General features: G+C 64.2%; 1 protein-coding gene and 1 long non-coding RNA gene across 2 annotated transcripts in view; one reads left to right on the top strand and one right to left on the bottom strand.

Moving 5' to 3' along the window:
- Nucleotides 1-2,450: 2,450 nt before the first annotated feature.
- LOC134556864 (uncharacterized) lies at nt 2,451-10,621 on the bottom strand. Its single transcript, XR_010081949.1, has 3 exons — nt 10,489-10,621; nt 4,464-4,576; nt 2,451-2,884 (listed from the first exon to the last, which is right to left on the bottom strand). It is a non-coding gene; the product is annotated as an uncharacterized LOC134556864 (long non-coding RNA).
- NTN1 (netrin 1) overlaps nt 9,751-11,691 on the top strand; it is an 87,431-nt gene continuing 85,490 nt past the window's right edge. Inside the window, exon 1 of the mRNA XM_063409276.1 lies at nt 9,751-11,068. Within this exon, the coding sequence (XP_063265346.1) occupies nt 10,045-11,068 (1,024 nt within the window). The 5' untranslated portion in view covers nt 9,751-10,044. The remainder of the gene's footprint in view (nt 11,069-11,691) is intronic.

Raw genomic sequence — 11,691 nt, 5'->3', positions numbered from 1 at the left:
GCCACCCCTGGCTGAAGTTCGGAGCTGCCTTTCCTGCCACGGACAGCAAAGATCTTTACCAAGTGTGCGAGCATCTGCTTAATGTCTGGGGAAACTGAGGCTGCCCCAGAGTGGTCCATTCGCCTTCTCCCACCAGCGCCTCCATCCCCTCGCCTTCGTGCTTCCCATGCGCTCTCCTCCGGCATTCCCGGGGCTCAGGCGTGCGCGCCGGGATCGGCTTCCAGGCAGGCCACGGTGCCGCTGAGCGGGAGCCGACAGCGAGGAATTCGGCTCGGCAAAGAAGCGTCCGCAGCTGCTGCAGCCCCGCCAGGAGCCGCGGGGGCCGGGGCAGTGGAGCAGGGGGGCAGGGGCAGTGGGGCATGGGGGCAGGGGGGCAGTGGGGCAGGGGAGCAGGGGGGAAGTGGGGCAGGGGCAGTGGGGCAGGGGCAGTGGGGCAGGGGAGCAGTGGGGCAGTGGGGCAGTGGGGCAGTGGGGCAGTGGGGCAGGGGAGCAGTGGGGCAGGGGCAGTGGGGCAGGGGGCAGTGGGGCAGTGGGGCAGGGGAGCAGTGGGGCAGTGGGGCAGTGGGGCAGTGGGGCAGTGGGGCAGTGGGGCAGGGGGGCAGGGGCAGTGGGGCAGTGGGGCAGTGGGGCAGTGGGGCAGTGGGGCAGTGGGGCAGTGGGGCAGGGGCAGTGGGGCAGGGGAGCAGTGGGGCAGTGGGGCAGGGGGGCAGGGGGGCAGGGGGGCAGTGGGGCAGGGGCAGTGGGGCAGGGGGCAGTGGGGCAGGGGGGCAGGGGGGCAGTGGGGCAGGGGGCAGTGGGGCAGGGGGGCAGTGGGGCAGGGGGGCAGGGGGGCAGTGGGGCAGGGGGGCAGGGGGGCAGTGGGGCATGGGGCAGTGGGGCAGGGGCAGTGGGGCAGGGGCAGTGGGGCAGGGGAGCAGTGGGGCAGTGGGGCAGGGGGGCAGGGGGGCAGGGGGGCAGTGGGGCAGGGGCAGTGGGGCAGGGGGCAGTGGGGCAGTGGGGCAGTGGGGCAGTGGGGCAGGGGGGCAGGGGGCAGTGGGGCAGGGGGGCAGTGGGGCAGTGGGGCAGGGGCAGTGGGGCAGGGGCAGTGGGGCAGTGGGGCAGTGGGGCAGTGGGGAAGTGGGGCAGTGGGGCAGTGGCGCAGTGGGGCAGTGGGGCAGGGGGGCAGTGGGGCAGGGGGGCAGTGGGGCAGGGGCAGTGGGGCAGGGGGCAGTGGGGCAGTGGGGCAGGGGGGCAGTGGGGCAGTGGGGCAGTGGGGCAGGGGGGCAGTGGGGCAGTGGGGCAGGGGCAGTGGGGCAGGGGCAGTGGGGCAGTGGGGCAGTGGGGCAGTGGGGCAGTGGGGCAGGGGGCAGTGGCGCAGTGGGGCAGTGGGGCAGGGGCAGTGGGGCAGGGGCAGTGGGGCAGTGGGGCAGGGGCAGGGGAGCAGTGGGGCAGTGGGGCAGTGGGGCAGGGGGCAGGGGGGCAGTGGGGCAGGGGGGCAGTGGGGCAGGGGGGCAGTGGGGCAGGGGCAGTGGGGCAGTGGGGCAGTGGGGCAGGGGGCCCGGCTGGGCTCGGGGCAGTGCAGACCCCGCAGCACGCAGGGGATGATGCGCAGGGGGAGCCGTACCGGGGCTTTGGGCTTCGCTTGCTCAGATCCACCCGTGCCCGCTGGCCTGGCGTGGGCACCACGGCGATGGATGGCACTGGGGAACGGCTGGAAGGACGGACAGAGCGCCGAGATAAAGCTGCAGAGCTCAGCCCAGCAGCGGCAGCGGTGGCTTCGCATGAACCCAGCCCTGGGATGGGGCGGGATGAGGGCTCTGTGTCCCGGGAGGAGGCCCCGGGAAGGTTCCTCCGATAGAGCTGTGGCGCCATCCCCAAAGCTCCGTCCGAGCTCCCAGGACGCCGCAGTGCCCGGCCCGGGCCGCTCCCGCCGCCTGTCCCCGAGCCCTCCATTAGAAGGTTAGAGCCACTCGAAGGCCACTTCATCCCCGCTTAATACATCCTTAATTATAATTAGGTTAGGATGGCTGCCAAAACGAGCCCGAACGCTGCGCAGCGCCCTGGGGAAGGTCCTGGAAACTTCGTCCTGAGAGGTGGCGGGGCTCTGCTCGGGGCTGGGCCAGGGCTTGCTCCCAGCACCCTCTCGGCGGCCTCCCCTGATTTTGGGGTGCCAGGAAGGCCCCCGCACGCACGGTACCCTGTCTGATATCCAGAGGACACTTCCCTTAAGGAAGATACAAAGCCAAAACATGGATGGGGTTGTGGCATGACCCCCTTTGCTGGCTCAATCCCTACAAATCTGCCACTCTTTCCCTCAGGGAATAGAAAGCTTTTTGGTGTGTATATATATATATATATATATATATATATATATATATATATATAACTTCTAAACAAAAAAACAAAACAAAAAAACCAAAAAAAAAAAAAAAAAACCAAAAAAAAAAAAAAACCACAAAAAACGAAAAAACCCACAAACAAACAAACAAACAAAAAAAAGCAATAAAACTCCCGCTTCATCTGCAATGCTGAAACAGAGCCTGCCCCGGGACTGTCCCAGCTGCAGTCGGAGCTGTGTCCCACGGGCCCACTTATCACTGCAGAGGGAATGTTGGAGAAGAGTTAATTATCTGGCAAAGGGAGTTACCTGGGAATCTGGAGGCTCTGGGGATCCATGTTTCGATAATCGTGCTCCTTAGGTTGCTGAAATCCACCCTGCCCTGCCTGTTCTGGCCCCAGTTTCTGCCACGCTCCCTCCCTCTCCCTTGGAAGCCCAGCCCAGGTTCCACCTTTACCTTACAGCAGCTTAAGGAGATCGAGTTCCTTTTCACAGGGGAGGAACATTCCCGCTGAGATCTGGGTTTCAGCTCCACCACCTTCCACGGGTCCTTCCCCTAAACAGTCTCTGTCGAGACAGAAAATCTCTGCATGGGCCAGTTTCTCATGCCAGAGCCAAAAAAACTCCCACACGGAGTGATACCAGTAGTGTTCACTGTGCCCAGAAGTAATTCTGCAATGTAGGTGAGGAGCTGTCTCCCCTCAGTTTAATTATTTTAAAGGAACGTTTGTTATTTTAAAGGACCGTGGTTCACTGCTCATTGCACTGTCCCTGCCCTCAGCACAGCTGGGGCTCCCTGTCCTGCCTGGTCTCTCTTTGCTCTGGACCAGTCTGGCCCTCTCCATCTTCATTCCCTCAGCACCGCAGCTCTTCTGCTGGGATTGCTGCTCAGACCTTGCTAAAGCAACTTAAGGCAGTGAGCAAAGGGATCTATTTTCTCTGAGTAATACTGGGCTCAGATCAAAAGGAAAAGGCTTTGTTTGCTGTTATCCGCCCTCGGCAGGGCCCAGGTGGGGATGGTTCTCAGTCAAGGCTGGTTTTCTCCCAGGGGAGCAGCTCGAAGTGCCCAGGACTCTCTGGAGCTGCTGCTCCAGAGAGTCCTGGGCAGTGCCAGGGGGAAGTGAAGGGGCAGCCGGAGTTGGAGACATCAAACTCCTGTGCAAAATGCGAGGTTGGGTCAAAACTGGGTGCTTTGGGGCAGCGATGCTCACTCTGAGTCCCCAAAAGCCCTCATGGCACCTGAGCTGGGTGGTCTCTTAGACCTTGGTGGTGGGGATTTGTGAATTGCTCGGGTGTCCCTCTGTCAGTCAGACCCACAAATACTGGATAGAAAGGGAATACTCCCAAACAGTGGAGTAGGAAGCCCTTTGCAATGGGTGGAGTTGCTTCAGGTCCCTGAGATCCAGGTGGATCTAAAACTGAGATCTGCAGAGTGGCACCAAAACCTCAGTGAAGTCTCTCTGAATTAAACATTTTGCTGAATAAAGTGGAAGTCCCCATCCCTTCCTCTCCACACAGATCCCCAGGAATATTTATACAGAAATCTGCCTCTTCCAGACCCAAACCTGCTTCCTTCACCCACATCTCCCACACCTCAGCCTGGCAGCAGAGTCCTGCAGTTCCCTGAAATCGAGGTTACAGAAACATGCAGGGATGTTCCCTGCGTCAGTGCAGGGATCCTGCCAGACCTCCATCAGTTCAGTGCAGGGAGGTTTCTCCAGCAGTGCTGGGGCATTCCCAGTGGCCCGAGCTCCCAGTTGGGGGATTTCTTTCCCCTGGAGCTCAGAACATTGTTGTGAGGCCACCGAGTCCCTCTTGTCCCATCCCTGTAATGTATTGCTCAGAAAAGTAATTCTAACTTGGAAACAGCTTTCAAATGTAGGGTAGCCTTGTTTGGGGTGCAGGAGGAGCTGGGCTCCGGAGGCTCTGCGCGTGTTCCAGGACCCGTTTTTCCCTGGATGAGCCCCCGGCAGCGTGTCCAGCACACGGCAGCATTTCCCAGCCTAGGCTGCCTTGTTTATGTTGTCTCCATCTGCAGCCATCCAAACGAAGCCGTTGTTTCCGTAGGGAAGCACAAAAATAAATCAAAGGGTTTGACAACTTTGCCATCCAGGAGCGCCCCTGTTTTCCTGCGGATATCTGGGACCCGCAGTGCTGCAGCGGCTGAAACCACCTGCGAGTTCCCGGGAGCGCCTGAGCCGCTCCGGCTCCTGTTCGGGCCAGCCCGGAGCTCTCCTGGCTGCTGGGTGTCCCGCAGCTCTGTTGAAAATAAATTAAATATTACTCACGGAGCTTCCCAGCCTGCCTGCCCTAAAGAAGACATTTTGCAAGAGAAAATATAGTATTCCGGAGGCTTATCTCACTTGGTGGCAATTGTGGGTGTGTAATTGAAAACCGAGTGATCATTAGAAGTTCACAGAGATGCTGAATAGCCCAGTGTTCAGTGGTCTCTGCCAGCCACGGCCAATTTACATTAACGGCTTGATTCCTTCTCCAGCCCACTTCTCAGCCCCTGGGAAATCTCCTCGGTACTTATTCCTCGTTTGCAAGGACAGTCGAGTGTGAGGAAAAGTCTTGCCTGGCTCTGCTGTTGCCGCTGCCCAGGCTGAGCCGGGATGTCCCTCACTGACCGTGGGCATCTGCAGGGGATTCAGCATCAGCCCCGTGTCCAACTCCCCCCATCCCAAACGGATAGTCAGGCTCGACCCGCCGTTCCCTGAACGGTTACTTTTTAATGTAAAATTCGTTGGGGTTTGATTTGTTTTGGTTTTGTTTGGGTGTGGTTTTCTTCTTCTTCTTCTTCTTTTTTTTTTTTTTTTTTTTTTTTTTTTTTTTTTTTTTTTTTTTTTTTTTCCCATGAATGAGAGGAGCCAGAGGTGTGGTCTCCCGGGAACTGAAAACTGGATTAGGGGCCAAAGACCTACAAAGCGATCGGGGAAATTACACTCGTTGGGGAGCAAGTAAATATTAGAGCGACAATAATAACAATAACTGCCTGCCGAGAGCCACAGAGCTTTAGGGTGGAGGATTAAATGTCATGTGCAAATGTTGTCATCTGTGCTGGCAGAGAGACATCGGTCCGGAAACAAGAACCAGCGGTGCCTTCTTCCCTAATTCCCTGTCTCCCCTTTCTCCGCGGTGTTTCTATGACCCTCCAAGCCAAGCAACGCTAAACGAGTTATGGATCAGCATCCCTGCACAATCCTTCGCCCTCGCCCTTCCCTCTCCCATCGCAAAGAAGAGACCGGCTGATCATTTTCGCATCCCCGAGCCGGCCCTTCGGAGCTGAGGGAATTCAGGAATGCCCCGGGCTCTCCCCCTGGCGGCTCAGCCGCCCATGGACCGCTGCAAACGGGGTTGGGGGCAGCGGGGCTGCTCCTCCCGGCGCTCCGGCACCGGCGCACGGGTGAGGGAGAGTCCCTGTCACGGGCAGCGGGCGGGTGACGGGGAGTGCCCGGAGGGGACGCCGGACCCCGGTTCAGCCCCGCCCGGAGTCCGCGGGGCGCGGCGGCCCCGCCGGAGGTGGGAGAAGCGGCAGCAGCGGGGTCGTGCCGGAGCCGGGGCAGGGGACCCGGAGCGCGACCCGCGGCATCTCCTCGGCCGCTCCGCCCGGCTCCGGCCGCAGCTGCCCCCGCGCTTGCGGAGTGAAGTTTGGGGGCTTTGAGGGGAGCAACCCGGGCCGCCCGCCGTGCCCGTGTTTAAGAGATCGAGGAGATATTTTCACACCTCAAACCGCTGCCCCCCTCTCCCCTCCAGCCCCCATCGCCTTGATTTAGCCCTTGGTAATTAATTTGGCATTTCAGAATAGCTACTGGGCTGGATAATGGCCTCATTCATCTCCCCAGCCTAATCTGAACAGAATCTGGAAGAAAAGCTTTCAGAAAGACAGAAACTGCCATTCGGCAACTGCTCAAAAGAACTGTCACTCCAGGGGAATAAATCGCTCCTGATTATTTCAACCCGGGTCTTCTCTGCTTTTCCAGCCGCTCCCGGTCCCGCCGGGGAACGGCCCCCCGAGAGCCGAGGAGGAGAAGAGCGGCTCGGGCTTTCCCCCTCCCTCCTCCAAGCCCGGGCGGTGCTGGGGGAGGTGGGCGAGGAGCAGCGCATTGTTCCCGGGGAGGAGGACGAGCTCCTGCACCCGAAGCCATTTGACTTTTAAAACAGGCTCCGAGCGCCGGGGCCGCCTTTCCCGCTGCCCCCGGTGCAGCTGAAATAAAGCCCTTCCCGGTTCTCCGTCCCTGGGGCTACTCCCGGGCCAAACGCGGGGGAACGGGGCCGCTCCGCTCAGCCCCGGGGCCTGCACGGGCCCCGCCGCGCTCCCGGGCAGGGACCAGGGCACCGGAGAGGATGCTCCGCTGTGGTCTCAGCAGTCCTTTGCTCCCGGTGCTGGTCCCAGCGGTGTTTCGTTCTAGTGCAGGTACCGGAGCTTGTCCAGTGCTGGTCCCAGCGAGGCTCCGGCCCCGGTGTTGGTCCCAGCAGTGCTCCGGCCCCGGTGCTGGTACCGGAGATGCTTCGGCGTCTCGCCGGGGCTGCCTTCGGCAAGGACCCGTCCCCTCACGAGGCAGGACAGGGCCGGGACTGGCTGGTGCTTCATGTCAGGAGAATCACATTCGAAGTGGGGGCTATCCGTGGAGAGCACGGCTTGGCGGCCCGAGCATTGCCCCGCTCCATCCTCCCGGGACGGCCCCAGGCCCCTGCTCTGGCAGGGCCCGGCAGACTCGGGCGCGGGCCCGGCGAGCTGTGCCTCGGTCCCTGCCGAGCTGCTCACATGCATTTAATAGCTCGAGGGCGAGGTAATTAGAGGAGAAAGCCTCAGTAAATCACGTTAATGACCGCAAGAGCCATTACAAACCCCGGGGGTTGTGAAACACCGAATAAACCCAGCGAGAAGGGCAGGAGGGAGGCGAGATCCGCAGCCCCGGGAACGCCGGCGGGCAGCGCGGAGTCCCGCGCCCGGCAGCGCCGGAGGTTGTTAAATTAACACCCTGCTAATGGGATTAGGCAGCATCTCGGCTTGGCGGGGGACTTCCGCAGGGGCCAGCTTTCCTTAGATTCACCCCAGTTTTTGCTGTGAGGCGGTGAAGGACCGTGCGGGCTTTGCGAGGCCGCCGGGCGACCTTTTTAGGAACCCTCAGGGGTTTTAAAGAAACGCAGCCCTGCCCTGCGCACCGGGGGCATTCCCGGGGCCGCGGTCGGGCCAGCGAGAGGGTCCGGGAGCGTCCAGAGAAAAACCTGCATCTTTCCCCCGAGTAAAGCGGGGCCTGGCAGCGGCACCTGCTGCACCGCGAGCACCCCGCGGGTCCCTCCCGGGCACAGGAGCCGTCCCCGAGTCCCTCTGCAGCCCCGGCACGGCCCCGTCACGGGCGGACAGGGAACCCGCGGCGAGAGCTGCTCCCGGACACGCGTGAGCGAAGGAAAAGCGCCAGGCGGGTAAAGCGAGGGATCACGAACGACGAGCGGGGATGCTCACGGCAGGCACTGGAGGGGTCTGCGGGCCCGAGCCTGGGGCTCTGGGCTGGGCGTTCCCGTTGTCCGCCGGGCCCAGTGATGTCCCGGGGCCTCCCGCAGCCTCCGGCCTGACCCCCACGGTCCGGGACAGTTTAGTCTGAGTCATCCCGCTCCCTGCTTGAGGTGCCCTCCCAGAGCTGGACGGGAGCACACACCTCCCTTCCCAATTCTGCAAATGGGGCCGCCATTCAGGAGTGGGGTTAAAACTTCCTCCGGGGCTGCGGTATCCCGGGACTGTCCCTGAGTGTCCCGGGTGTGCCGGGCTGCGGCCGAGCCCCTGGGTGGCTCGGGTGGGACCAGAGGGACCGGACACCCCCAGTCCCGGCTTCCCCGTCCACGCACACCTCGCCTCTTCCCCCGGCGATGGAGGGCGCCGGGAGCGGGACGGAGGGGGCTGGTTCCCCGGGAAGAGTTAACAAATCCCGGGAGCGACGGGGCTCGAGGGGCGGCTGGGGGGGTCCGGGGGGAGCGATGGGGGCAGGGAGGCTGCGAAGCCCCGCTGCCCTGCAGGGAAGGCGGTTGCATTGCCAAAGACGCCCCGCTGGGCTAGCAGGCCCGGGAGCAGATTAATCAGGCACTAATTCAATTTACAAGAACCACTTTTATTCAGCTCGGTGGCAAGGAATTCAAAGCGGGAAGAGGGGCGGGCGGAGAAGAGGGGGCGGAGGCCGGCCTGGGGCTCGCCGCTGCCCGGGCAGCCCTCGTCCCCTCGGGCCGCCCCGCCGAGGCTCTCCGGGGAGGGGACCGCGCTGCCGTGCCAGGGCCCGGCCGCTTGAGTGACACGGCGTGGGCAGCGCTCCGAGAGAGGGCACCTCCGTTGGAAAAATAAAAGTGCCCTTTTAATGAAAGAGGGAGGGAGGGGGGGCGAGCGGGGCGGTCGGGAGCCGAGGGAAGGAAACTCTCGGCTCACTCCCGGGACCGTCCCTCCGGGACCTCCGGGCTGTGTCGCCGGCGGGATCACGGAGGGAAGAGCGGAGCCGGAGTGGATCCCGGGGGAAACGGCCCCTCGGCACCTGGGATCCGCAGGGTGGGTGGGAAGGGGAGGCCGGGGCTGGGCCACGGCCCGGTGCGGGACAAGTGCCGCCCTTTAACCCCTTCCTCGCCTTAACGGGTGAGCCGACAAGCTGCAGAGCCATGCGGGGGCGGCAAGAGGCGCCCCGCAGCCCCTTGTGCCCGGTCTGTCCCGGGGCTGTGGTAGAGAGACTGCCCCTCTTCGCCGAGATCAGCCCCCTAAGACAGCCTTCCGAGGCTCGCCAGGCCCAGTAGTTCTCGTGCTGTTTTCCCCCATTAAACTTCCCCGGCACTGGGTTTTCTGTCCCAGGGGTGAAGACTGTGGGACCCCGCTGGGACCGGTGCCCCTTCCGACGGCGCTGAGGGGACCAGTCCCTGTCTGGGCCGGGAGGGGAGGGGAGGCCAGCAGGGACCAGGTGGGAGACGTGCCCACCCTGATCCCACCGGTATCCCCACAGGTGAGCGGGGGCTCCTTCCGGCCTCTTCCCCCCTTCGCACTCCGCGCCCACGGAGTATCCCCAGCTACGGGGCGCGGGAGGCCGCGGCTACCCCAGCCCCGTCGGGGCCACAGAGGGACGCGGAGGGGAAGAGAAGGGCCCTTGCTCGGTTCCCCTAGCCTCGTCGTGGGCACAGAGGGGCGGAGAGGAAGAGAAGGGCCCTTGGCCGGCTCCCCCAGCCCCGTCGGGGGTACAGAGGGGCGCGGAGGAGGAGAAGGGTCCTTGCCCGGCTCCTCGGGGCGGCTCGGGAGCCCCGCGGCGGAGCTGGCGCCCATCACCGCGGTGTCAAGGCGGGCTCTGTCCCACTCCCATCCCCCCCCCCCCGCCCTCCCCGAGGCCTGTGCGCGTCTCTGGCTGAGCCGCCAGTGGATGTCGTTGTTCTGTTCCTTGAGCGCGATGTCACTCCTTTAGCATGACCTCAAACGCGGCGGGGGCTGGGACCGCCAGTCATTCTCCGTGCGAGGGCCGGGGCGGGAGGCAGGCGGGACCCAGCCCCGCCGCCAGCCCCACTTTTGTGGTGCCGCTGCCGTCGCGGTCTCCCCTTTCTCCGCGGGGCTGGCCGCGGGGCGGGCGATGCTCCAGGCTCCCTGAGCCGCCGCACCGCGTCCCCGGCCGAGGTGCCCCGCGGAGCGGCGCGGTCGCGCGGCGGCTCCCCGGTCTGCCCCGTGTCCCCCTCCCCGCTGTCCCCACGCCGCGCGGAGGTCGCGCAGGATGCCGCGGAGGGGAGCGGAGGCGCCGCTGGCCCTGCTGCTGGCGGCGGCGTGGCTGGCGCAGCCCCTGCGCGGCGGCTACCACGGCGTGAACATGTTCGCCGTGCAGAACGCCCAGCCCGACCCCTGCTACGACGAGCACGGGCTGCCCCGCCGCTGCATCCCCGACTTCGTCAACTCGGCCTTCGGGAAGGAGGTGAAGGTGTCCAGCACCTGCGGGAAGCCGCCGTCGCGGTACTGCGTGGTGACGGAGAAGGGCGAGGAGCAGGTCCGCACCTGCCACCTCTGCAACGCCTCCGACCCCAAGCGCGCCCACCCGCCCTCCTTCCTCACCGACCTCAACAACCCGCACAACCTGACCTGCTGGCAGTCCGACAGCTACGTCCAGTACCCCCACAACGTCACCCTCACCCTCTCCCTCGGCAAGAAATTCGAGGTGACCTACGTCAGCCTGCAGTTCTGCTCGCCGCGCCCCGAGTCCATGGCCATCCACAAGTCCATGGACTACGGCAAGACCTGGGTGCCTTTCCAGTTCTACTCCACGCAGTGCCGCAAGATGTACAACAAGCCGAGCCGCGCCGCCATCACGAAGCAGAACGAGCAGGAGGCGGTGTGCACCGACTCGCACACCGACGTGCGGCCCCTCTCCGGCGGCCTCATCGCCTTCAGCACCCTGGACGGCCGCCCCACCGCCCACGACTTCGACAACTCGCCCGTGCTGCAGGACTGGGTGACGGCCACCGACATCAGGGTGACCTTCAGCCGCCTGCACACCTTCGGCGACGAGAGCGAGGACGACTCCGAGCTGGCCCGCGACTCCTACTTCTACGCCGTGTCCGACCTGCAGGTCGGCGGGCGCTGCAAGTGCAACGGGCACGCGTCGCGCTGCGTGCGGGACCGCGACGACAGCTTGGTGTGCGACTGCAAGCACAACACGGCCGGCCCCGAGTGCGACCGCTGCAAGCCCTTCCACTACGACCGGCCCTGGCAGCGAGCGACGGCCCGGGAGGCCAACGAGTGCGTGGGTGAGTCCCGGCCGCGGGCGCGGACACTCCGGCACGGGCGGGGAGCAGGACGGGGACGGGGCGCGGCGGTCCCCGGAGGGCAGGTGGAGGGAGGGCAGAGCGAAGGAGCCGCGGGGGACAGCAGCGAAAGGCACGGGGACATCCAGGGACACGGGGAGCCGTTCAGGGACACTCAGGGAGATGGAGAACGCGATAGGAGGAGGACACTGAGGTACCGGAGAGTGTAGGGATGAGGACGGGACACGAGGGACCTCGGATGTGAAGGCACCCGGCAGCGCAGGGGACGGGACACTGAGGCGCCCGGCAGCTCAAGGCAGGGGACGCTGAGGTACTCGGGAGCTCGCTGGTGACAGCACCGAGGGACGTCCGGGTGCAAAACAGCGGGCACGGGGAACCTGGGACCACCGGGCAGGGCACAGAATTTGGAGCAGGGGACACCGAGAGCCGCGGGACGGGGACACCGGAGGCGCCCGGCGGAGCAGGACAGGGTTAGCTGGGGACTCCGATGGACAGAGCAAGGGGAGGCTCGGAAACGAGAGGCAGGAAGAAACAAGGAGCTCAGGAGAGGGGATAAGGGGCATTCAGGATTTCAGGGAAACGCCGTTCGTGTCCGGAGAGGCCCG

The sequence above is a fragment of the Prinia subflava genome, chromosome 12, assembly GCF_021018805.1.
Source record: "Prinia subflava isolate CZ2003 ecotype Zambia chromosome 12, Cam_Psub_1.2, whole genome shotgun sequence".
NCBI classification, from domain to species: Eukaryota; Metazoa; Chordata; class Aves; order Passeriformes; family Cisticolidae; genus Prinia; species Prinia subflava.
The sequence above is the reverse complement of the archived record's forward strand: the minus strand, read 5'-3'. Positions and strand labels throughout refer to the sequence as shown.